This window comes from Coregonus clupeaformis, chromosome 16 (genome assembly GCF_020615455.1).
Source record: "Coregonus clupeaformis isolate EN_2021a chromosome 16, ASM2061545v1, whole genome shotgun sequence".
In the NCBI taxonomy this organism is placed as follows: domain Eukaryota; kingdom Metazoa; phylum Chordata; class Actinopteri; order Salmoniformes; family Salmonidae; genus Coregonus; species Coregonus clupeaformis.
The window spans coordinates 18,072,792-18,096,251 of NC_059207.1; the positions used below are offsets into that span (position 1 = coordinate 18,072,792).

The 23,460-nt window shown below is 43.4% G+C and overlaps 2 protein-coding genes across 4 annotated transcripts in view; both read right to left on the reverse strand.

The window, feature by feature from the left end:
* Positions 1-575: 575 nt before the first annotated feature.
* LOC123492761 (proprotein convertase subtilisin/kexin type 5-like) lies at positions 576-3,244 on the reverse strand. The gene is made up of 5 exons (XM_045225955.1): positions 3,150-3,244; positions 2,736-2,992; positions 2,220-2,326; positions 1,906-2,101; positions 576-1,639 (listed from the first exon to the last, which is right to left on the reverse strand). Exons 1-5 carry the CDS (start codon positions 3,242-3,244, stop codon positions 1,218-1,220), a joined length of 1,077 nt encoding a protein of 358 aa, XP_045081890.1. The 3' UTR covers positions 576-1,217.
* The window catches only part of pcsk5b (proprotein convertase subtilisin/kexin type 5b), a 65,746-nt gene continuing 45,494 nt past the window's right edge, over positions 3,209-23,460 (reverse strand). Inside the window, exons 21-33 of one of the 3 annotated variants that reach the window (XM_041900497.2) lie at positions 18,911-19,013; positions 12,674-12,810; positions 10,848-11,048; positions 10,215-10,283; positions 6,111-6,153; positions 5,873-6,018; positions 5,559-5,762; positions 5,328-5,411; positions 4,860-5,055; positions 4,437-4,651; positions 3,903-4,146; positions 3,524-3,757; positions 3,209-3,327 (exon numbers count right to left, since the gene is read on the reverse strand). In XM_041900497.2, coding sequence (XP_041756431.2) covers positions 3,309-3,327; positions 3,524-3,757; positions 3,903-4,146; positions 4,437-4,651; positions 4,860-5,055; positions 5,328-5,411; positions 5,559-5,762; positions 5,873-6,018; positions 6,111-6,153; positions 10,215-10,283; positions 10,848-11,048; positions 12,674-12,810; positions 18,911-19,013 — 1,895 coding nt within the window. In that variant the 3' untranslated portion in view covers positions 3,209-3,308. Of the gene's footprint in view, positions 3,328-3,523; positions 3,758-3,902; positions 4,147-4,436; positions 4,652-4,859; positions 5,056-5,327; positions 5,412-5,558; positions 5,763-5,872; positions 6,019-6,110; positions 6,154-10,214; positions 10,284-10,847; positions 11,049-12,673; positions 12,811-18,910; positions 19,014-21,533; positions 23,203-23,460 lie in introns of those variants that run through there. The other 2 variants (XM_041900499.2, XM_041900498.2) reach the window with 2 other exon arrangements.

Sequence of the window (23,460 nt, forward strand, 5' to 3'; positions counted from 1 at the left end):
TCCTAACCCAAAAATGTGCCTAAATAATCTACAAGATCAGAGTATTTTTCAATCTACCAGTTGGTGTTAAAACATGTTTATTTTGTTGATTCCTGTTTTCTGAACATGTTATTGATGTATTCTAGTCAGTGGACAACATTTTAATTTAAAGGTACACCGTATTTAAAGGATGGCTTACGACAAATGTACTGAAAACCCTATTGAATAACACGGGAAAATCTGTTGGCCAGCAAGTGGGAGGGTTTTCAGTGGTTTAATTACATTTACACAACACGCAACGGAACCAAGCCTGCAAAGCCTGTTATACTCACCCCCAAGGTAAGTCTGAATACCAACAACTGAGAAGTGCGTAGGAAAGGTGTGCCTAAGAAAGGCGCAGTTTCCTAAATCGGAATTGGGCCCTATGAGAAGAATTGAGGAAACAAGTAAGGAGGAAGCAAGGTTTTAACAGCTAGTAAAGTTTTCAGACACAGCCCCTGTTATGTTGAAGTGGCCCAACTGAAATACTTCAAAGTACATTTTGTGTGTGTGTGTGCATTAATCATTCATGACAATGACTCAGCAGAATTCCAGAAAACATTCTCACAGTAACTCCAACTTTATTCAAGTAAACATTGATTCACCTTAACAAAGAGAGAAAATGATCTTTCTGATTATTATAAAATCAACACTACTCTTTCACATGCATGGGATGCAAAAACTCAGGGAGATAAAGTATTTTTATGAGCTCCAATTCTATAATAAAAAAAGTTACATAAAAATATTTTCACATCTATCTTCCAGTCCCTTTAGCAGTGCATGGGTGAATCTCTCAGTGATGTGATCAGCCTCTGTCTCATTTGTCTCGCAATATTGATTACAAAGTGCTTGGACTTCAATAGTGAAATAAAATAACAAACTAACCCTTAGAAGTCCAAATTAAAATGTCAAACCAACCTGCATGTCTAAAAGAAATGTGGAAATTCTGTGATTCATAGACGCAAACTTAATGACTGACAAAAATCACAATGCATTATTTAAGAAATTCCCTCAAAGACCCTCATATTAAGCCCCACTACTGTGTCAAATATTTTGATCTTCATTATCGAGGTCAGTAAACATTTTAGAGGTGTGTGTGTGTAAACATCTTGGGATACATCACTACCACAGAAGGTAATAAATATTGTGTCAAAGTGGTGGGTCTGCCTGAGGGTTTCTGGTTGTGTTTACATTCCTCTTCATCTGAAGGAATAGCTCTCGTCGTCATACTCCATCTCAATCTCCTCGTCTTCCTCCAGGAGTCCATACTTAAACTTCCGATACACTGTACCATCCTGACCCATATACACAATATCTTCATTATCGTCATCCTCTTCCTCCCCGTCATCCTCAACGATGCGGTCGCTGTAGTCGCCGAAGGAGGAAGCGGGGTCTAAGCCTGACCCAGCCCAGTCCCCATTGGCGCCCAGCTTCTTGTAGCCATTGGCCTTCGTCTGAGGTAAGCCGGCGCCGGCTTTGGAGCGCGTGCGGAGGAACAGGAAGACAGCGGCACCCAGGGCCGACACCAGGAGCACGGTGGCCAGAATGAAGAGCTTGGGATGCCCCTCTGGCAGCTCCTCGATGCCCCGGAACACAAAGTTCACCCCAAAGACGCACTCCACTGGGGACGACACAGTGGGAGGTTAAGGGTCAAGGTTTGGGGTCAGTGAATAGTCATCACAGAATGTATAGTGCTTTGATATTTATACAATGTTGTAACTTGCAATATAAATATTGTTGCCAAAAGCACAATTGTATGCAATATACAACCCCACAATACAGCATGGCTTAGACCTAGGGTCCAATTCCATCAAACCTGCATTGTGGTATTTATGCAGTAGCTCGCTTTCCCATGGTCAAATAAACCGACTGGGGGGCTTCGCTTACTGTTCGATGCCCGGCAGTCACAGCACTCCCAGGGGAGGGGGCTGCCGTCGTGTCGGGTCTCGTTGCCGCAGCAGGACAGGCAGCGGCCGTCGTCAGCCAGGAGCTGGCTGGCGGGGCACACAGTGCAATTCCACTGACCAGGTCCCTTACAGGCCAGACAGGACGGGTCACAATTCTCACACTGTGGATCCGAGCCCTGGGAACACACATACATGCACAGATGATCAGACTGGGACACTGAATCTTCCCAGTTATTGGGGTAATTCATGATTTTCAGCCCCAGAACTGGAGAGGGAGGCCGTAGAGTGAGTTACCCATTTGGCTGAAGCAGCGTAAAGTCCTACGAGACAGGGCGAGTCACATATCCCTCCAAAAAACCTGAAGCCCTCGAAGCACGACTTACAGAACAGGGCTCCCTCATCTGCAAACAGAGAACAGAGGGAGGAACTCAACATTGTCATACTTACTAAGAAGTCAGTAGTACAGCATTCAATATGGGGCACCGTTTGTAATGCTACATTTACTGAAAAACAGGAATTCTGTGCCACAAATTCAACATGCTCACCACCTTTTGTGGATGATCAAATGACCTTCCTACACAACAAAGTCAATGGTACTCGGCTCATATTACCATCGCTACATCCTAGTGACTTTCAAGTCTGAGCTTTTACTAGATATCAGTGATATCCATGCAAACCAGTGCAGCAGTCGACATTGCTATTCAAGTGATGCAGGTAGAGTGAGTTGATCTGTGCTACTTGTACAGATAGAATATAAGGTTGTGTCTCTTCACTAGTGCAGGTTGAGCGCGAGTTTCATTTGGCCTTTACCTTTGCAGGTCTTGCAGGTGGGGTGGCACTTGCGGCAGATTTTGGCTCTGGTGTCGGGGAAGTAGTTAGTGGGGCACGTCTGGAGGCATTGGCCCGACTGCTTCAGGTAAAGGTACCCGTCACGGCAGTTAAGGCAGTCCCCGCTGCCCCTACCGCTGCACTTGCCACACGACGGGTCACACCGATCGCACGTCCCGGTGGTGGTGTTGCCGAAGTGACTTACAGAAAGGGAGAGAAGTAAAGAACTTGTAATGGTTCATCACAAACGATGAACATGCCTGTTTCTGCTCTCCTGCCAACTCCTTTTCCCACAAAAAAGCAGAAACAGACTGGCACCCAGGCTAGAACTTGTCTGTAACTTATAAGTGATGATTGGCTCTTCAGACTTCACTGATGTGTGTGCGCGTCTCCTACCTGTCACCACAGGTCTCTACACAGCTGCGTCCCTGTTTGAACAGGCTGGGTTTACACGCTGCACACTGGACACTGTGGCGTCCCACACACGACATGCAGCTGAAGTGACATCGCTCGCACACACGCTCGTCCCCATCACCATAGAAACCCACCGGACACTCATTCACACAGGTGTTGTCTGACGAGCACAGAAAAACCAACACGGTGAGAGGAAGAACACACATCATATCATCTAACCACAGACCAACTGGGTCGTGTTCATTAGGCACCCAACATAAGAAAACAGACTGATACAGGGAGAGACTACTTGGACTTGGTCCAGTAAGAAACACACATTTTTGTTCATTGTAACTCCGTTCTGACGGGTGACTCACTGAGCAGGAAGGTCTGCGGGTTGCAGCTGAGACAGTGCTCCTTGGTGGGCCCTGAGCAGCGGTGGCAGAGGGGGTGGCAGATCTGGCAGTCGCCCTCCTCGTCTTTGTAGGAGCGCAGGGAGCACTGGCTGTAGAAGACACAGTGGCCACTGGTGTCCTTTCGCATGTTGGGCCCACAGCTGAGGCAGGACGAGGGCTCGGGACCTGAGCAGGTGAGACACGACCTGTCGCAGTCTGAGAGACAGACGTCACATCCGTTAAACACAGCCTATCCGTTAGACACAGCACTATCGCTTCACAAAATAAATGTCTCATATGGTATAGGTCATGAGACCATCCAATTATGGTAAAATGAGTTGTGTGTGTATAATTCCAGTACCCTGGCACTCGGAGGTGGCTACGTCGTGTGTAAGTGTCCGAGGGACACTGGGAGAGGCACTCCCCGTTGTAGCGCACAGCCGCGGGGTGCCTGCACACATCACAGTCGTCCGAGTCAGGCCCGTCACACGACGCGCAGTCGGTGTGACATCGCACACACTCCTTCTGCTCCTCGCTCGGGAAGAAGCCCCCTGGACAGTCATCCACACACTGGTCCTTATGTAGGAAGTAGTACTCCTCACACTCTGGTGCAGAGCCACAGGGAGAGAGAGAGCGCTAAATACAGATATAAAATGACTCCTATGTGTACACTTAATATGGCCGCCAGTATGAAGAAAAAAATGTATGCACTCACTAACTGTAAGTCGCTCTGGATAAAAGCGTCTGTTAAATGACTAAAATGTAAAAATGTAATAATTTTTTATGGCTGAATGGAGGAGATTAGAAAGAAAGTGGATATTTTCGTACAGTGGCAGACATCCCCGCACACCCTTTTACCCTGACCCCTCCACCTCTGCTCCTGCAGCAGCCTTACCCTTACACAGGCCATCCTGGCTACACTCTAGACAGTCGGGTGGGCAGCGTAGACACTCTCCCTCGTTGCGGTAGTGCCCGTTGGGACAGTGCCCTCTGCAAGAGTGCTCCAGGAGCAAGTACTGGGTCGCACAGCTCAGGCAGTGGGTGGCGTTCCCCTGGCACGAGGCACACTCTGGGGCACAGGGCTGGCACTCGCCCCCCTTAGGGTAACCCCTGCATAGAGAAGAGGTGGGGAGAGGTGAAGGGAGTTTTACGGAACTGAACTTGACTGCAACTGGGGGGAAAACCAAGACACCCACAGCATTCTAGTTGGAGCATGTGTGTAAGAGTGCACTGTGTGTGTATGCATATGTGAAAGTCACAGATCAGTTTCAGGGGTAAGGGATGGAAGAATTGGGAAAGATTAATGAGTAGATCTGACCTCTGGCACTCGGGAACACACTGGTCGCCCTGCAGGTAGAGGTGTGTGTGTCCAGTCCGGCACCTCTGGCACCGGTGGGCATCCTGGCACAGAACACAGCCTGGCAGGCAGTCGTCACAGTGGCCCGACGTGGCATTGCCGAAAGTACCAGACGGGCACTTCACCACACACGCCTGGTGGGCCGTCAGAAAGCGCTCTACAGAGCCAGATAAGCATGCAGGTGTCACGCCACATTTGGACTATTCTTCAATAAAGTCTAGTATTTTCTAAACGGAGAGTGTCACGCCTCACCTTCACGTACACAATTTAAGCACACCATCAAACTACAGTAAAGATGACTTAAGAATGACAAAAAATTGCACAAAAAAAGCTGATAAATGACACAAGCAAACTCAGGCAACTAACCCCTACTGAGGATCGAGGAGAACACAGCGCTCAGACACTAAATACCATGCACTCAACTCTTACCTGTGTCACAGGTGTTGCACTGATCCTTCCCAGAGCCTGTGCATGTCTTACAGCTGGAGTGGCACTGCTCACATTCCCCCTGACCTGAGCAAATAGTCAGACTATATTGGAACAGAAGAGAAACGAGGAAGCACTGGACAACCTTGGCCCACGGGCCGCCAGCTGCAGACCCCTGAACTTATATGAAATGTTAGTTAATTAAGTAAGTATGAAGGTCAGATGAGGCCTTACTGTTGAGGAAACGCTTGTCAGGGCAGGAAGCGGAGTGGTCGTCCACACACTCTCCGTCCTTCAGAGTGAAGTCATCCTCGCATGAGTCACAGTCGTCATAGTTGGGCCCGCCGCAAATCCGACACATAGGATGACACGGTTCGCATTCCTGACTCGCCTCGTCGACAAAGAACCCCTCCTTACACTGCGCCACACACTCTCCGTCTGGAGACACACACACTTGTTTAATAACAAACAACATAAAGTGTGTGTTTTACCAACTGACTCACTGGCACAACCCAGAGTTGAAATATCAACTGAATGAAGGGTCCTACCTGAGACGTAGAAGCCGTCCTCACACCAGTAGCACTGGGACTGATCACAGTTGGCACAGTGGCTGTCCTCACACTTGGCACATGTCATGGTATCAATAACACTGTAGGTCCTGTCTGGGCAGCTCGTGTGGCAATCAGGCCCCAACCTCCACAAAGAGAGAGAGGTGAGCCACAGCACAATATCTCTACAGGCTGCAGTGAATCTGTCTGAAAGATGATTCAACAAGAATTAACTTACTGGTAGTACTCCTTTGCACAGGTGACACATTGCTTGGGGTTTTCTGTATAGAGAAAAGGATTGGTGTCAATCATTCATCCAAAAGTCAGTTTCATTGTCCATCTCATTCCTCACCCTGGCAGTTACTGGTGCATCTCAATCCTGTCATGGATTCCTCTATCAGTCTTCTCTTCATAATCTGCACTGAGCCAAAAACATTAGGTGAAGGCAATATGGTGGATAAGATACAGTTTTTCACATTAGTGAATGTGAAGGCAAGGAGACGAGGAGAGGACGCCACTTTAGACTTAAGACGCACCCAACAGCTCTCATTTGAAAGGCTCCCTTTTCATGCCAGCAGATGGCAGCCTAGCATCACAACAGACCAGGCAGTCGCCACTCTTACACCTATCTGCCCACTGTGGGGATGAATGGGATCCATTTGAACATATCAATGCAGCCTAATCCAATCTACTCTCTCCACATTTCATATGCGGAGTTCACCAAGTTCAAACTAAATCACAACCAGCTCAGCCCACAGATATCACAATAAAAGCCGAGACCACTTAGTATTGAACGCCATTTGGGTCTTTGCGTGTCAAAAAATATACACGTCAAATAACACTATTTGACACGTCAAATAAGCTTGTTGACCAATCAGCACCTGAATATGACCGCACGTCACATAATAATTTAACACGTTCATTAATTTTGTACGTAGTTATTACACACAGAGTACACTATCACTCGTATTCCATATGTCACACAGATTCACCGATACGTATGCTATGATGCTGGTAAAGTTGTCTCCCGCACCTGCCTCTGCCGCATTTGAGCGCAGACACACTTCCCAAAGCTCGGGGACAGTCCTGGTCATAAAAAAAGCTAGCTAGCTGATGGATGGATGCAAACAATGTTCTTCCCCAAAAACATAGCAAAACGACATAATCGGTTTCAGTAGCTATAGTTAGCTAGCTAACTATCTAGCTAGGTGTCATAATCTAAAATACCCCTAATTTATAAAACAGTTCTTATTTGATTAATGATGGTCAGACCCACCTATGTGAAATTTGCGGTTCGCCTTCAAAATAAAAGTATCTAATTGAAAGTGATCCAAAATAATACAAATAGTGCCATAATGGAATAGATCATTCTAAACGAGTTTGGAATGTTGTTATATAAATTCAACAAAATACAAAAACAATTTTATTTGACAGAAATCTGTTTAAATCACACTGTGGATGTATTAGACTTTAGAATTGTATTGGAGGCATACTTATTTCACTGTACAGCCTTAGCTATGGATTGTGGATCAATGACATGGTGTATCAGTCTACTCAGTGACACACACAGAACATTAGCGTAGTAGCTCTTACTGCGGGACTCTGAAACCACTGTGAAATTAGCCACATTTATTGTACCAGTCAACCCTATTATGTGTATTGAACACTATTCCAGAGGAAAAACAATACAACGTGGATGTTTTGGAGTCTGATAATTCTGAGGACTTTGGGGAAAAAAGCACTTGGGTACTGAGTAGACTGATACCCCATTTCATTGATCCCAAATCCGTAGGTAAAGCTGTACAGTGCAATTTGAATGTCAAAAAAATATGCACAATGGGAGTATGACTGGGGAGGTGATTTCCCACAGCCAAAGGCCTGCAATAAGAGCTACGATGCTCATATTTGCATAAACTCTTCACGGTTGTGTTCTGTGGGTGTCACCGAGTAGACTGATACACCATTTCATTGCTCCACATTCCAACCTTGTTTAACATTATCTAGTCTAAATATGGCATGATTACGCCAATAGTCCATTTGCGTCACTTTTAAAGAGGGACTTTTATTTTGAAGGCAAACCGAAAATTCCACTATTGTGGCTAATCCTTATTGTGGCTACCCCCACAACACATAACCCGGTCCGGTCAAGCCTCACTGAAGCTAGCTGCAGTGTTGCAAACTTTGCGACTTTCTCGCTATATTTAGCGAGGTTTCAGACCCCTCTAGCGACACATTTTCAAAAAAGCGACTAGTGACAAATCTAGCGACTTTTTCTGGTGTTAATTGAGACTTTTGGAGACTGACGTGAAAGCACGTATTGTTCTTACTCTTCTCAACGAGCAGCGGGTGCTGCCGTGGTCCCCACCCCCTCTCAACGAGCAGCGGGTGCTGCCGTGGGCCCCACCCACCCTTAAGCTTATATCTTGTTTGACATGCAAAGACCCAAACAGTGTTCCCTAACTTAGTGAGTTCATCTGTCTCAGGACTGCAATTAAAAGGTAAGTGACTAGGTGGGGGCATATAAGAACAGTGAATACACTCATATTTACTAACACTAACCAAGACTTTTAATGATAACCACTAACCAAAACCCTCCAACCTAATTCCCCTCCCAACCATCAGAGTTGCCCAGGAAACGCCTATCCCTGTCATCCCCTCAGGTCTCAGCAGCCAAAACATCCCGGGAGGAAAGACAGGAGCAACAAAAGCTCATTCTTCAGCTGTGCCCCATGGGGCATTCCTGGGAGACTCTCCCCCAGCGCAGCATTACGCAGCTACACGGCTAGCCCAGCCCAGGCCTCCCAGCACCCACAAGTCAACACTGCATTAGACGACACTACTGTGGGGACAAGCCTCTACCTGCGAGAGCAATTACTAAGAGATAGAGGAGGGGGGAGAGAGAGAGAGAAAGGGAGCTATAGGAAGACAGGAGAGCAAAGCCGGAAATCAGGCCTTCGGGCCCTGTCTATTGAACATCAGGGAAAAAAAACGCCTCACATAAATATTAATGGAGCATGCCAAGATCAAAACTTCCACAGCTTTTCAAAACATTACACACACACGTCATATGGCACATTCAGTAAAAGTCACACACACACACAAGCTACATAATCAAAGTCTCTGTGGGGTTACGCAATCCCCCTGCGGAACAAGGGAGATGAAGTTTACAAGAGACCCATAATATAATATAATATAATATGCCATTTAGCAGACGCTTTTATCCAAAGCGACTTACAGTCATGCGTGCATACATTTTTTTGTGTATGGGTGGTCCCGGGGATCGAACCCACTACCTTGGCGTTACAAGCGCCGTGCTCTACCAGCTGAGCTACAGAGGACGCCATTATGTGACTCCCAGTTCAGGTGCTATAGAGGGGAGTGTCGTGACGCGTGTCCAGAGGGCTTCTTCCATTCCTGGAAGAGGCGGTGTGAGGCGTGCCCCGTCAACTGCACTGTGTGCACCGGCTTCGCCCCTTACAGAACGGGCTGGGGATCAGAAATAGACTACAGTACTGTGCGCTCTGCTATACGAGGTGTATGGAGTTGTCATGAAGACAACTGTGGCCTGAGGGAAGGAGTTAGTGGCAGACATCAGGGAGATAAATTGTGTGGAGATTTAAGTACAGAGAGAGAGAGCGACAGAGAGTAAGAGAGATAAAGAGGCAGAGAGAGAGCGAGAGGGGGGCTCTTTCACTGCCCCTCCTACTCTCAGCATCCTTACAGTTTGGAAAAGTTTCAGTTCCAGTTGAGAAATGCACATAATCAGAACCTGCATGTGAAAAGTGCTGCTATCTCTTATCATGCTCAGTCAGGCTGTAAGGGGTCTTTGAAGGGGTCTACACGCACTTGGTTTTTATCGCCACACTGATTGCTCACTTCATCTCCAACATTTTAGCCGGTGGCATCGCGTCGCCGGAACAATAATCTCAAAGTCTTCATCTGTTGCTTGTCTTTTAATTCAGAGGATTATAATTACCAAAAGTGGGGAGGCGGGCAGGGGGGATGGTGAGGAAAGACATTCCGCCCACGATTAATAACATCTTGCTTGGGCCTGTTTGAGTTTTGACTGAATAAAACAGAATAATGCTGATGGTCTTTGCCCGAAATGGCAGAAGATGCAGACCTGGTGTTCAGTTAGGGTGCAGGAAACGAAAATGAACTCCAGGTTCCCCATAGGAAGGTTTTGGCGGTCTGAAAGGATCTAAGATGATCAGTATTATTGTAAAACTTCTAAATATTAGTCTAAGGTGTTGGGGGGGGGGGATGTGAGGCAGTATAGTGGAGTCTGTAGTGGGGTTCTAAGGTAGATTTTCTTGGACTTTCGTGACGGCTGTATACTTACTCTGCAGACATTTCTTACAGCCCTCCTCACAGGGCAGGCAATCCTCATACTCTGGGTCCTCCACCTCACCTGTAGGAAAAGTACATCATACATACATCACACACATCAAAGACTTATGGATCTATCAACACTGGCACCACCGCAGTCACTCAATACATTGCTTTAAACTTAGTAGTATGCTAGTGTGGATATTGGAGTCATACACACTCATTGGACTATCAGCCGCATAGTTACATTCATACCAATGCTATCTATAACCATCGCTGGATGGGAGACGGAGGTGAGATCGGGGTGTGGCGGCTTTACAGCAGCACTGAGGGGAAGGTGTTAAATGCAAGGTGTTCTGGGGCGTGAGCTGTGGCAGGCTGCAGGGCCCGTGCAGGGGATCAGTTTGGACATGTCTGCCATATATGATAAGACTTTCCTTTCATCCTTCCTCCCCCTCTCCCTTTCTCTTGTTTTAGCAGTTTCTGTGGTTTTCAATCATGTCTCCCTCTCAAACATTCTATTCTTTTAAAGAAAATAAAAAACTGTAGTGGTAGAGCACAGAGGGCAAAAGGAGATGAAAAGTGAGGAGGGGGAGAGAGCGAGAGAGCGGAGAACAAGTGGTGTATGCTTGGTGGGGTGTCTCACCTTCGCCACACTCCAGCGGGACACACAGTCCGTCTCGGAGGTAGTGGGAGGGGCTGCAGTGGAGGCAGCGGTCGAAGCCGGTGCACACAGTGCAGTTGACGGGGCACGCCTCACACCGCCTCTTCCAGGAATGGAAGAAGCCCTCTGGACACACGTCACGACACTCCCCTCTATAGAGGTACCTGTCTGTTTGGAACTTGTCTAGGCCAGGAGGAGAGACAGACACAGTCAGTTTCATTGGCAAAAACACCAGTACAAACACACAGACAGACAGTGAGTCAGACAGACATACAAAGACCTACTAAGGTCGTAATGTTGCGGCATTGAACTTTGACATTTCCTTTATCTTCAAACGATTCAGACAGGAAAAACACAGCTTCATAGCCGTATATCCTACAACAGCTCTCCGGGCGCCTAGTGTGGCAGCCCCCCGCACCTCTTTAAAACCTGTATACTGTATGTATGAGTCTTTCGTAACACCGGCGCGTTTGACTTCTAACCCCTTTTAAAAATTGTGTGAGCTACAGACTCCTGGGTTGTACCATTGGATTTGTCTATTTCTTCTGCATCCATAGATACCAGCCATTAGTCTGTGTGTGATTAACGGTGGCTGAATTAGAGCAGTGTTTGGGAGACAAGGGCGAATCCTGAAGGAGCCCGGGCCCAGTCTTTTTACAAAAACATCTGTAGAGTCCGAATGGTTTGAGCTACAAACTATTAAAAGCAATCTATTAAAGCTGGGACTCTCATGAACACGCACATGTAACATGTTTTCCTCTATGATGCTCACAAGCTACACAACAGTCATTATAAGGTAAGGGGTTCTTCTACATAGATCATAGGAAATCCCTGGACATAGTGTCTATAATACTGTAATAAACTCACATAGGCCTCCCGAGTGGCGCAGCGGTCTAAGGCACTGCATCACCGGCCATGATCGGGAGTCCCATAGGGCGGCGCACAATTGGCCCAGCGTCATCGGGTTAGGGGAGGGTTAGGCCGGGGGGCTTTACTTGGCTCATCACGCTCTAGCGACTCCTTTTGGCGGGCCGGGCGCATGCAGGCTGACCTCGGTCGTCAGTTGAACAGTGTTTCCTCCAGCACATTGGTGCGGCTGGCTTCCGGGTTAAACGGGCGGGTGTTAAGAAGCACGGTTTGGCGGGTCATGTTTCGGAGGATACATGCCTCGACTTTCACCTCCCGAGCCCGTTGGGGAGTTGCAGAGATGAGACAAGATCAAAATTGGGGAGAAAAAGTGGGTAAAAAAATTATAAAAATAAATAAATAACAAATAAACTCACATAGTTGCTGTTACAAACTCCACACAGTTGTCACTGACTAGTTGGATATATATTTCCAAGTGAATAAACCGTTTCTATACTTACAGCATTCATATACATTCATTCCACCCCAATGCTGGAAGGGGGGCTACCCCCGAACCCCTCTTCTGAGGTACTATGATTATAAGAGAACAGCTTTGGAAAGCACATGAAATAGACACAGGGCCGTGGAGTTATTGTTTTGTCTCCTCAAATTCCAGACAGACTAGTTTTAAACGGAACCACATTTCTAACTAATTGAGTGTGTCTGTGTGCACGTATTGATAGTGTGCCAGCTGCATAGAAATCTGGTGTTCATCTGCTCTCTATGCAGTCTGGCATGTGTGTCTTTCAGTAAGCCCTTTGTGTGGCTAGAGTCAATATTACAGTGTTGACAGAGATAATACTTTCTGTCACACACTGTAAAAACAAAGCTATTACTATCGTTATCATGTTCCCCATTGATGTTGTGGGAGCTTTATTATGACTACTAACTGATGATTGTACCTTTGTCACAGCTTGTGCAGTTGTCAGGCCCTCCATCATCACACTCCTGGCAGGTGTGGTGGCACAGGTGGCACTGTCTCTCCATGGCATAGCGCCCCCCCTGGCACCGGATCACACACTGCCCATCCTCAAAATACCTGGGGGATTATGGTTTAGAACACACATCACATACCTTATGCACTGGTTTTCATGACTTTATAATATACAATTATAATATAAGTATATAACATAATACATGTTAACAATTAACATTTAGTGTATTATTAATGTACACTATACACACATTACACATCTATAAGAACATCGCAACTAGGACATTATTGCAACATATAGCATTACAAACGGTTAATGAATGTATTCATTGTAATACATAGTATGAAGGTGTTCCATAAATACTGGTAGTGTTCTGATTGAAGGAGAAGCAGAGTGGAGGAGTTAGTTGGGCTTGATAAGGCGATGGCATAAGGTCAACACAGGTTATACATTAAACAAGTCCAGTTAGCTTTCTAACACCTGTGATCCAATCTCTTCATACATTCATAATAAGCGTTTTAATAACACTCCATGTAGCTATAACGTTTATGATGAGCTTAGATGTGTAATGTATACTGCATAATAGTTATCGTTACTCATTGTGTATCTCTTATTACTTGTATTATTACGTGTTTTACTTTTCTTATTATTCATCCATTTTCTTTCTCTTAGTGCCCGTAACTAAGCATTTTCACTGTTAGTCCACACCTGTATTTTTTTTTTATCTAGTTTTTTTGTAAATGGATTTATTTGAATATTTGTTAAGACTTTTGTTATTATTTTTTATTATTATTAACCCACCTCTTCGGAGGACAAATACATTTTTTGTTTTTTTTTACAGCTTTTCTGCTACATATACATACATTTTATATATAGATTTTACATACACATTTTACATACATGGTACTTTTATATAAAGCAGTCACATAACAATAATACATTACCAAACATAAGCTCTTTAATCCCACCCCTAAGCCACTCTCAGCCCATCCCACCTATCACCATAGACCACCCTCGTTTGGTTTCCATGTGCCATATATTTTTCAATTGTGCTGTGATGTTTTACATAATTCTTTAACCTTTCTAATCGTATAGCATCCACAGATTGTGAGCTAAAGATGAAAACCTTTCCTACAAATATTATTATATTATTTATTGACTGACTATGGCTTTCCAAATTGCCCAACACTGCTATTTGTAAGGTTAATTTTAAGTGAATGTTGTGATTTTTTAACCATTCCTGGACCTGTGACCAGAAACAAGCTACATAGGGGCAATACCAGAATAAATGATCTAGTGATTCTGTCTCTTCGCAGCAAAATCTACAGAGCTGACATTGTTGTATGCCCCATATATATAGCAATCTGTTGGTGGCAAGAATTGTATATAATAATTTAAATTGAAAAACTCGAAGTGTTGAATCAAGTGTTTTTTTTGTACCAGTTCATAAACCATGTGCCATGGAATCGGTACATCGAAAATCTCTTCCCATTTATTTTGCAACCTGTATGGTGCAGCTGTCAACATTTTTGTCCTCAAATGAAACTGGTATATTGTTCTATTTATGCCAATTCCTTTCAGCCAATTTGTATCTTTAATATATGGCAGGCAAACAAGTTCCCTACCTTCTCCCTTTTCCACTTGCCTCCTCCATTTTTGTGGTAATGCTGCAATCAGTTGGTTGTAAGTTTGGATTGAGCAGACATTCACATATATTTTCGATAGCTGCATATGTGAGACATAACTCTGTTTCTATTCATTATATTATTAATAAATATAATACCCATTTTTTTATCCATAAAGAATGCTTTTTTATTCATCAGTATATTTGAGTTTAACCATAACATTTGTTGTAATATTTGTTCTATCTTTTCTGGAGGATAAAACTGAAATTGTAACCAGCTTTGTATGGCTTGTTTAAGAAAAGGCGATACTTTAAACAAAATTTCATTTTCAATTATTCGGAAATGAGAAGTTGTAATCTGTATAAAGGCAAAAAAGCAATTTTTGAACAAAGGATGAGCCTTTCTTAATCTACTGGATAACTATTTTGGGTTTAAGTATAACTTATGTATGAGTGAAGCTTTTAGTGAGAGGTTTAAAGCTTTAATATTTAATAATTTTAGCCCCCCAAACTCATATTCATTATATACAGTGGGGAGAACAAGTATTTGATACACTGCCGATTTTGCAGGTTTTCCTACTTACAAAGCATGTAGAGGTCTGTAATTTTTATCATAGGTACACTTCAACTGTGAGAGACGGAATCTAAAACAAAAATCCAGAAAATCACATTGTATGATTTTTAAGTAATTAATTTGCATTTTATTGCATGACATAAGTATTTGATCACCTACCAACCAGTAAGAATTCCGGCTCTCACAGACCTGTTAGTTTTTCTTTAAGAAGCCCTCCTGTTCTCCACTCATTATCTGTATTAACTGCACCTGTTTGAACTCGTTACCTGTATAAAAGACACCTGTCCACACACTCAATCACACAGACTCCAACCTCTCCACAATGGCCAAGACCAGAGAGCTGTGTAAGGACATCAGGAATAAAATTGTAGACCTGCACAAGGCTGGGATGGGCTACAGGACAATAGGCAAGCAGCTTGGTGAGAAGGCAACAACTGTTGGCGCAATTATTAGAAAATGGAAGAAGTTCAAGATGACGGTTAATCACCCTCGGTCTGGGGCTCCATGCAAGATCTCACCTCGTGGGGCATCAATGATCATGAGGAAGGTGAGGGATCAGCCCAGAACTACACGGCAGGACCTGGTCAATGACCTGAAAAGAGCTGGGACCACAGTCTCAAAGAAAACCATTAGTAACACACTACGCCGTCATGGATTAAAATCCTGCAGCGCACGCAAGGTCCCCCTGCTCAAGCCAGCGCATGTCCAGGCCCGTCTGAAGTTTGCCAATGACCATCTGGATGATCCAGAGGAGGAATGGGAGAAGGTCATGTGGTCTGATGAGACAAAAATAGAGCTTTTTGGTCTAAACTCCACTCGCCGTGTTTGGAGGAAGAAGAAGGATGAGTACAACCCCAAGAACACCATCCCAACCGTGAAGCATGGAGGTGGAAACATCATTCTTTGGGGATGCTTTTCTGCAAAGGGGACAGGACGACTGCACCGTATTGAGGGGAGGATGGACGGGGCCATGTATCGCAAGATCTTGTCCAACAACCTCCTTCCCTCAGTAAGAGCATTGAAGATGGGTCGTGGCTGGGTCTTCCAGCATGACAACAACCCGAAACATACAGCCAGGGCAACTAAGGAGTGGCTCCGTAAGAAGCATCTCAAGGTCCTGGAGTGGCCTAGCCAGTCTCCAGACCTGAACCCAATAGAAAATATTTGGAGGGAGCTGAAAGTCCGTATTGCCCAGCGACAGCCCCGAAACCTGAAGGATCTGGAGAAGGTCTGTATGGAGGAGTGGGCCAAAATCCCTGCTGCAGTGTGTGCAAACCTGGTCAAGACCTACAGGAAACGTATGATCTCTGTAATTGCAAACAAAGGTTTCTGTACCAAATATTAAGTTCTGTTTTTCTGATGTATCAAATACTTATGTCATGCAATAAAATGCAAATTAATTACTTAAAAATCATACAATGTGATTTTCTGGATTTTTGTTTTAGATTCCGTCTCTCACAGTTGAAGTGTACCTATGATAAAAATTACAGACCTCTACATGCTTTGTAAGTAGGAAAACCTGCAAAATCGGCAGTGTATCAAATACTTGTTCTCCCCACTGTATATATATATTAGTGAGTAAGTAAACTGTGATAGGACCATATAGTTAAATCAATGTGATTTGTCCATAAATAGACAAGTATTTACCTCTCCATGGTTGCAGAATCGTATCTTTCTATTGAAATTGATTGTGGTAAGTTCATTTATATTTTTTGAGATGTGAATACCAAGTATGTCTACTTCACCATCTGCCCATGTTATTGGTAAACTACAAGGTAGTGTAAACACTGTCTTTTAACGATCCAATACGTAATATGGTACACTTGTCATAATTAGGTTTTAGTCCAGAGAGGCTAGAAAAGTGATCAAGATCTTCAATGAGACTGTGCAGGGATCCAGATTGTGGACTTAAGAAAAAAACTTGAGTCATCGTCATACATTGACACTTTTGTTTTTATCCCCTGGATTTCTAACCCCTTGATGTTCTTGTTGGACATAATTTTAATAGATAGCCTTTCAATTACCATAATTAATAGATATGGAGACAACGGACAGCCTTGTTTTACTCCTCTTAAAAGCTCAATACTTTCTGAGAAGTAACCATTATTTACTATTTTACATCTCGGGTTGCTGTACATAACTTTAACCCATTGTATAAGAGATGCACCGATATTAAAGTAATACAGGCATTTATATATAAATTCTAGTCATACTTTATCAAACACCTTTTCAAAATCTGCTATGAAGACCAGACCTGGTATCTTTGATGTTTCATAGTGTTAAATTGTTTCAAGTAATTGTCGTATATTATCTCCAATATATCGTCCATGTAAAAAACCTGTCTGATCAGGATGAACAATATCTGGTAAAACCTTTTTAATTCTATGTGCTATGCATTTCGCCAGGATTTTCGCAGTGTGTAAGAGGCCTCTAGTTTTTTAAATGGACTGGATCTTTATACATTTACATTTACATTTTAGTCATTTAGCAGACGCTCTTATCCAGAGCGACTCACAGTTAGTGAATACATATCTATTTATACTGGCCCCCCGTGGGAATCGAACCCACAACCCTGGCGTTGCAAACGCCATGCTCTATCAACTGAGCTACATCCCTGCCGGCCATTCCCTCCCCTACCCTGGACGACGCTGGGCCAATTGTGCGCCGCCCATGAGTCTCCCGGTCGCGGCCAGCTGCGACAGAGCCTGGATACGAACCAGGATCTCTAGTGGCACAGTTAGCACTGCGATGCAGTGCCTTAGACCACTGCGCACTTAGGAGTTATACTTACCACCTGGGTCCTGTTTTAGTAGTAATGAAATCAGACCTTCTTGTTGAGTACCTGAAATTCTACCATTTTTATAGGAGTAATTAAAACATGCTAATAATGGATATTTGAGTACATAAAAAAAGGTCTGATATACCTCTACTGGTATACCATCAAGCACTGGTGTTTTTCCACACTGAAAATATTTAATTGCCTCAAAAAGTTCCTCTTCTGTAAGTTGGTCTTCACACAGGTCTTTCTGTAAATGTGCTAATTTTACATTATTATTAGGAAGTAATAATTATTATTAGGAAGTTAACATAATTCAGTGGAAATGGAGGAGACTGAAAATAAAACATATGCTTAAAATATTTTTGCTTCCTCTTCACCAAATATAATTTGGTGAATCATGGATGACTCCATTTGTAATGAGTTTCTGTAAATTCTTTTCGGTAGCATTTCTATGTTGAAGATTCAAGAAAAATGTTGTGCATTTTTCAAAATTTTTCATCCAATTAGCTTTATTTTTGTAATACATTACACTTGATCATTCTTGAATAAGTACCCCAATTCTTTTTGGTTTTCCTCTAACCTATTTTGTGCCTCTATAGTACAGTTTCCATTACCATCTTCCTGTGCTGTTATTTCCTCTATTTCCTTTATTAGTCTAATCTCTTTTGACCTAAACTGCTTTTGTTTTAATGATTAGTATTGTATTGAATGGCCACACCTGTTGTTTATGAAGCATGTGATGAATAAAATTAGATTTTTAAAATATACAGTTAACGTAAATCGTTACCTTATATAGAATTCCAATACTATTGACATGGAAAGTATTTTGTTTCTTGTATCTGCAAGGCATGATCATTATTCATGAATATGTTCATTTCATTTAGTTTTGTCATGGCTTAATCTCGGTTACCCAGAATTAAAATTATCGTGAAAGTTGTCACTTCCCATTTACACGCGAATCTGTCCACGAGAGATGGCTGAACATCCAAAACAAAGTTTAATCAAATAACATTGTGATGATAAATCTCATCTCACTGACATTCAGTGGATCAAAAGGTGCTCCAGGGTCGTATTCATTAGGCACCTAAAGGAAGAAAACTGAAAACGGAGAGGGACTATATAAACTTGTCCAATACAAGACCCTTGTTTTCGGTTTCAGTTGCAATTTTGTGACAATGTACACTAATGAATACGACCCATTCTAATACACTTGTGTGTCTGTCTTACCTGCTGGATGGGCAGCTTATGCAGTCCTCCTTCTCAGGACCTATGCACTTATAGCAGGTGGCATAACACAGGTGGCATTTCCCATGCCTGCTCAGGTACTCACCTGAAAACAAAGAGTGAGAATATACTTAGACAACCCTACTAGGACTCAAGTCTCACACAACTGACACATACTCCACATCTGTGGCCTGACAAATTTCGTTTTTGTACTACTGCGCTGGCCTGGTTATGCATCCACCATAGTTGAAGCCACCTTCAACAAAGGCACCAGGACAATTCTATTGGTCAGGTGAGGTCAACACTACTACTACTACTACTACTACTACTGTTACTGCTACTTCTCATGCAGCTTTAAAAACTCTAATGATTCTACTGGTGAGTTTTTATAAAAAGTTCCATGACTTGCAGCATTGAAAAGAGATTTGAGGAATAAACATTACCTACCCCCCCACACACACCTATGTGTACTAGGCCATGACTGACAGAGGGTGGGGGTTGGAGTGGGGGTGTCACAGCCCTCCGAGGGTAGCAGTGCGAGGTCGCTAACTGTGGGCTCTGGCTTTCTGTGAAAAGCCAAATTGTTTTCGTGGGGCAAAACAAAAGCATCTCTTTGTGCTATCAACACAACGGGCAGAAGCTCCCATTCAGACAAGCCTGGGCTCCAGCCATTCAAATAGCCCCCCTCTCCCCAAAACACAGAACGCAGGGAGAGAAACTAAACTCGACAAAAGACTTCTGAATATAACAGCTCAAAGAATAGAGTGAGGAAAGAAAGAATGTGTCACTTGGAGGGAGCCGGAGTTGTTGCAGTGATGGAGTTGGCTGACCTTTAGAGGGCAAACTCTGACAGCAGAAAAAGCATTTTGCACTGCCTGATATGGACCCTGGATACCACCTGGTTCGTATTCATCAGTGCAGTGTTTCCCAACGCCGGTCCTCGAGTACCCCCAACGGTATACATTTTTGTTTTAGCCCTAGACAAACATACCTGATTCAACTTGAGGGCTTGATGATTAGTTGATAGGTTGAATCAGGTGTGCTTGTTTGGGGCTACAATAAAAATATGTATGGTTGGGGGTAATCGAGGACTGGAGTTGGGAAGCAAAACGTTTTGCAATAGAAAACGAAAATGAGCGTTTCTGGTAGTCAGGTATTCCCTCCCCGTTTCAGTCCATTTTCTTCCATTTGGTGCCAAATGAACATGACCCTGGGTTTAAATAGTATCAATTTTCTTTCAAATACCACAGCGGTGCTTGATTGAGCTTGCCTTGCGCAACAGAACCAACCCTGCCCATCTGGCACATCAACCAGGCCCAATCAAAACGCTCAAAAGTTTTTTAGAAAGAAAACAAATTGTTTGAACACAGGGTCGGGTCCAGTATGGAGAAAATGTCTTGAAAACGAGTAAGTACTAACTGACTTTGTCCAATAAGAAATGCACATTTTAGTTTGAAAAACAATATCCGTTGCAATAACGTTTTGCTACATTGTGCCCTAATGAACAAGACCCATGCTTGCTGGATTTTGACTGGGGCTACAATGGTATTTATTCACAATACATAATCACTACAAGTATACTGTACATTGCTGCATTCATTAAGACCAGTTGTACTGCACTTCTTACAATCACCAAATCTAACGGTAGTAATAATGATAGCAGTAAAATGATTAGCAGTTGTGGTGGAAGAAACAGGCAATCTTAAATGGCAGTAGCAGTGGTAGTGAATATGTTCTATATTACCACCTGGTTCCATTCTGAAAACTTGCTCCCTTCTCTCTCCCAACTTTCACTTGCTGATATCAAACTTCAATGTGTGCATGCGCATGTCAGTGGAGGTTGCTGAGGGGAGGACAGCTCATAATAGCTGTAACGGAGTAAATGGAATGGCATCAAATACATGGAAACCATGTGTTTAATATATTTGATACCATTGCACTTATTCCACTCCAGATATTACCATGAGCCCGTCCTCCCCAATTAAGATGCCACCGACCTCCTTTGGTGCGCATGTGGGTGTGTGCGTGCATAGATGCTACATGTGACAACTACATGTGAGACTACGAACTGTAAGTCACTTCGGATAAAAACGTCTGCTAAATGACCAAATACTATTATTATATTACATACATCCTGTAACGTCTTGCTAAAACTAAAGGAACATAATGTTGGGTGAGGAATAGACTGGGAGATGTATTTAGTAACCAGGGTAGTGTTCATTAGGGCTCGCAACAGAAAACATTTTGTAACTTTTTGCAATGGAAAACAATAAATGAGCGTTTCTTATTGAAAAAGTACCAGGTAGTCCCTCCCTGTTTCAGTCCGTTATGTTTTCCATGGTCTGCCAAATGAACACGGCCCAGATAAACAGTGTAGGACAATGATGATGTTTACAATGAACAACACAGCCTAGCAGAAAAAAACATCAAAGTAAAAAGGAAATCCCAGACTACACCTTGGAGGAGTAATAACATTAATATATATAACATTGACACTGGTTTACAATAAAAACGTGTGTGTGTGTGAGGGGGGGTCTGAAAAGACATTATATAAATCAACATACTACTCTGACACTATCTAATCAAAACTAAGTCATCTTCAACAATGACCAAGAATACATTTCTGTTAACCAAAGGGATCAATCAATCTTTATTTCAATTAAACCACAATGAACAGTACAACATGACTACAGTAATACTGTAATTGTTCAAAGGTATAAACCCACATTGAGAATGAAATTTGACACATTCTTTATTGGAATACAGTGTCGTATCCACCTCAGTATTCATTCTATAAATGGGTTTTATGAACAGGGTTTTCAACCATTACAAAGTTGACTTCCATAGCCTGCTTGTGACAGAGAGAGAGACAGACTGTGGTCCAATTTTTCAGCACCAACCATTGTCTTGGATTCTCAGTCTCTCAGAGGTACTTACAACCTGGGTCGTGTTCACCAGGGCAAGCAACGGAAAACGTTTTAATACATTAATAAGTAATACAGTATTTTCTTCCATTTGGTGCCTAATGAACACAATCTTAATGAAATGCATGCCATTTGCTATAGTGTCATGGACATGTCTTGAATGTGTGGCAGCTAGCAAGGATAGAATAACATTTAAATGAAGTCCACCAAAAACATCTACCATATCAACATTGTTTGATGATCAAAAAGATACAGTACCACCTCTGTTTGAATGCAATGACATAACCGTGCAATGTTGTGGAATAAAGCACTGCTAGTGCTGCTGTTTGTGAGTGCGATGGCCCCATGGTCTCGTGTAGCAGTAAGATATGAGTCTTGTTCATTAGGGCACGCAACGAAAACTTAAAGTGTTTTGTAATGAAAAAACGAAAATAAGTGTTTCTTATTGGGCGAGACTAGGTAGTCATCCCTGTTTCAGTCAGTTTTCTTACGTTTTGTGCCTAATAAATACGACCCTGATTTATCTCATGTGGTCTTTGATAAATAGATCTCATCTTAGTGCCTGTGGAATGATGTGTGAGTGAGTCAAGGGTACCTGTAATATTTTCTCTCTCACACACACGCGCACGACCTGAAAAATAGATGACAGTTTAGCAGTCAGGATTCCCTGTGGCACACAATGGATTCCCTGTGGCATTTAGAACGGGGACATGATTTTCCCACCTGTCAATTCAAGTGTTTGCACAATCCTGCTGTGTGTGTGTGCATGCACGTGTGTCCTCACTTGGCAGATAGCAAACGCAACCCAGACAGTTTTCACATTATTGAGTGAGCTTTTACGTTTATTTACAAACACACATCCGGGGGTTGGTACGTTCATCAGCTTTCACCTGTGCATCGTTACTCTTGAGGAGGAGCAAAAAAAACTGAAGTAAACACAGATTGGCAGGTCCCTCCTGCAAGCTACACATCCTACACTGGAAAATGGTACAATTATTTTGGCATCGATGCTTTGGTCACAAAATACCGACACATTATTTGTTTTTGTTTTTTTAGTAAGTCCCAGTTGCTACTGTCGCCCTGACCACGTCCCAGTACAGAAAAAAGGTAGGTTTGTTGTAGTTCTGTCCTCACACCTCTGACGCAGTCCCTTAAGAGGCACAGATTTTCTTATAAATTATGTGACTGAGTGAGTGGGCTTGGGTAGAGGGGTGCCCCCCCCCCTTGGCTCCCTGCCCCCCCGTGGGACCTCCCGTCACCCTTTTAGCGAGCATGTTCTGCAGCACAGTTGCTGCAGCACTTTTCTCTGGCACAGATTGTTCTTTTTTACAAGCACACAGAAACTGCCTTCCGCCCAAGATTCTTCATTTGCTTTCCACATACCAGGAAGAAGAGATAGGGGGGGGGACAACAACAGGCATAGCCATGGGATTGGTCAGGATTGGACAGGACAGGCAGACAGAGCCACGTGATTGGTCAGGAGGGGTCAGGTGACAGAAAGAGTTTGGTTTTGATCCATCAGAGGTGTGATGTTCATCGGAGGGGAGGGGAAAGATTGTAGTCCAGCAGGAATGATTGGATCCATGTCGGAAAGTAAAACAGAAATTTGGGGAAAAAGAGAAAAAACGT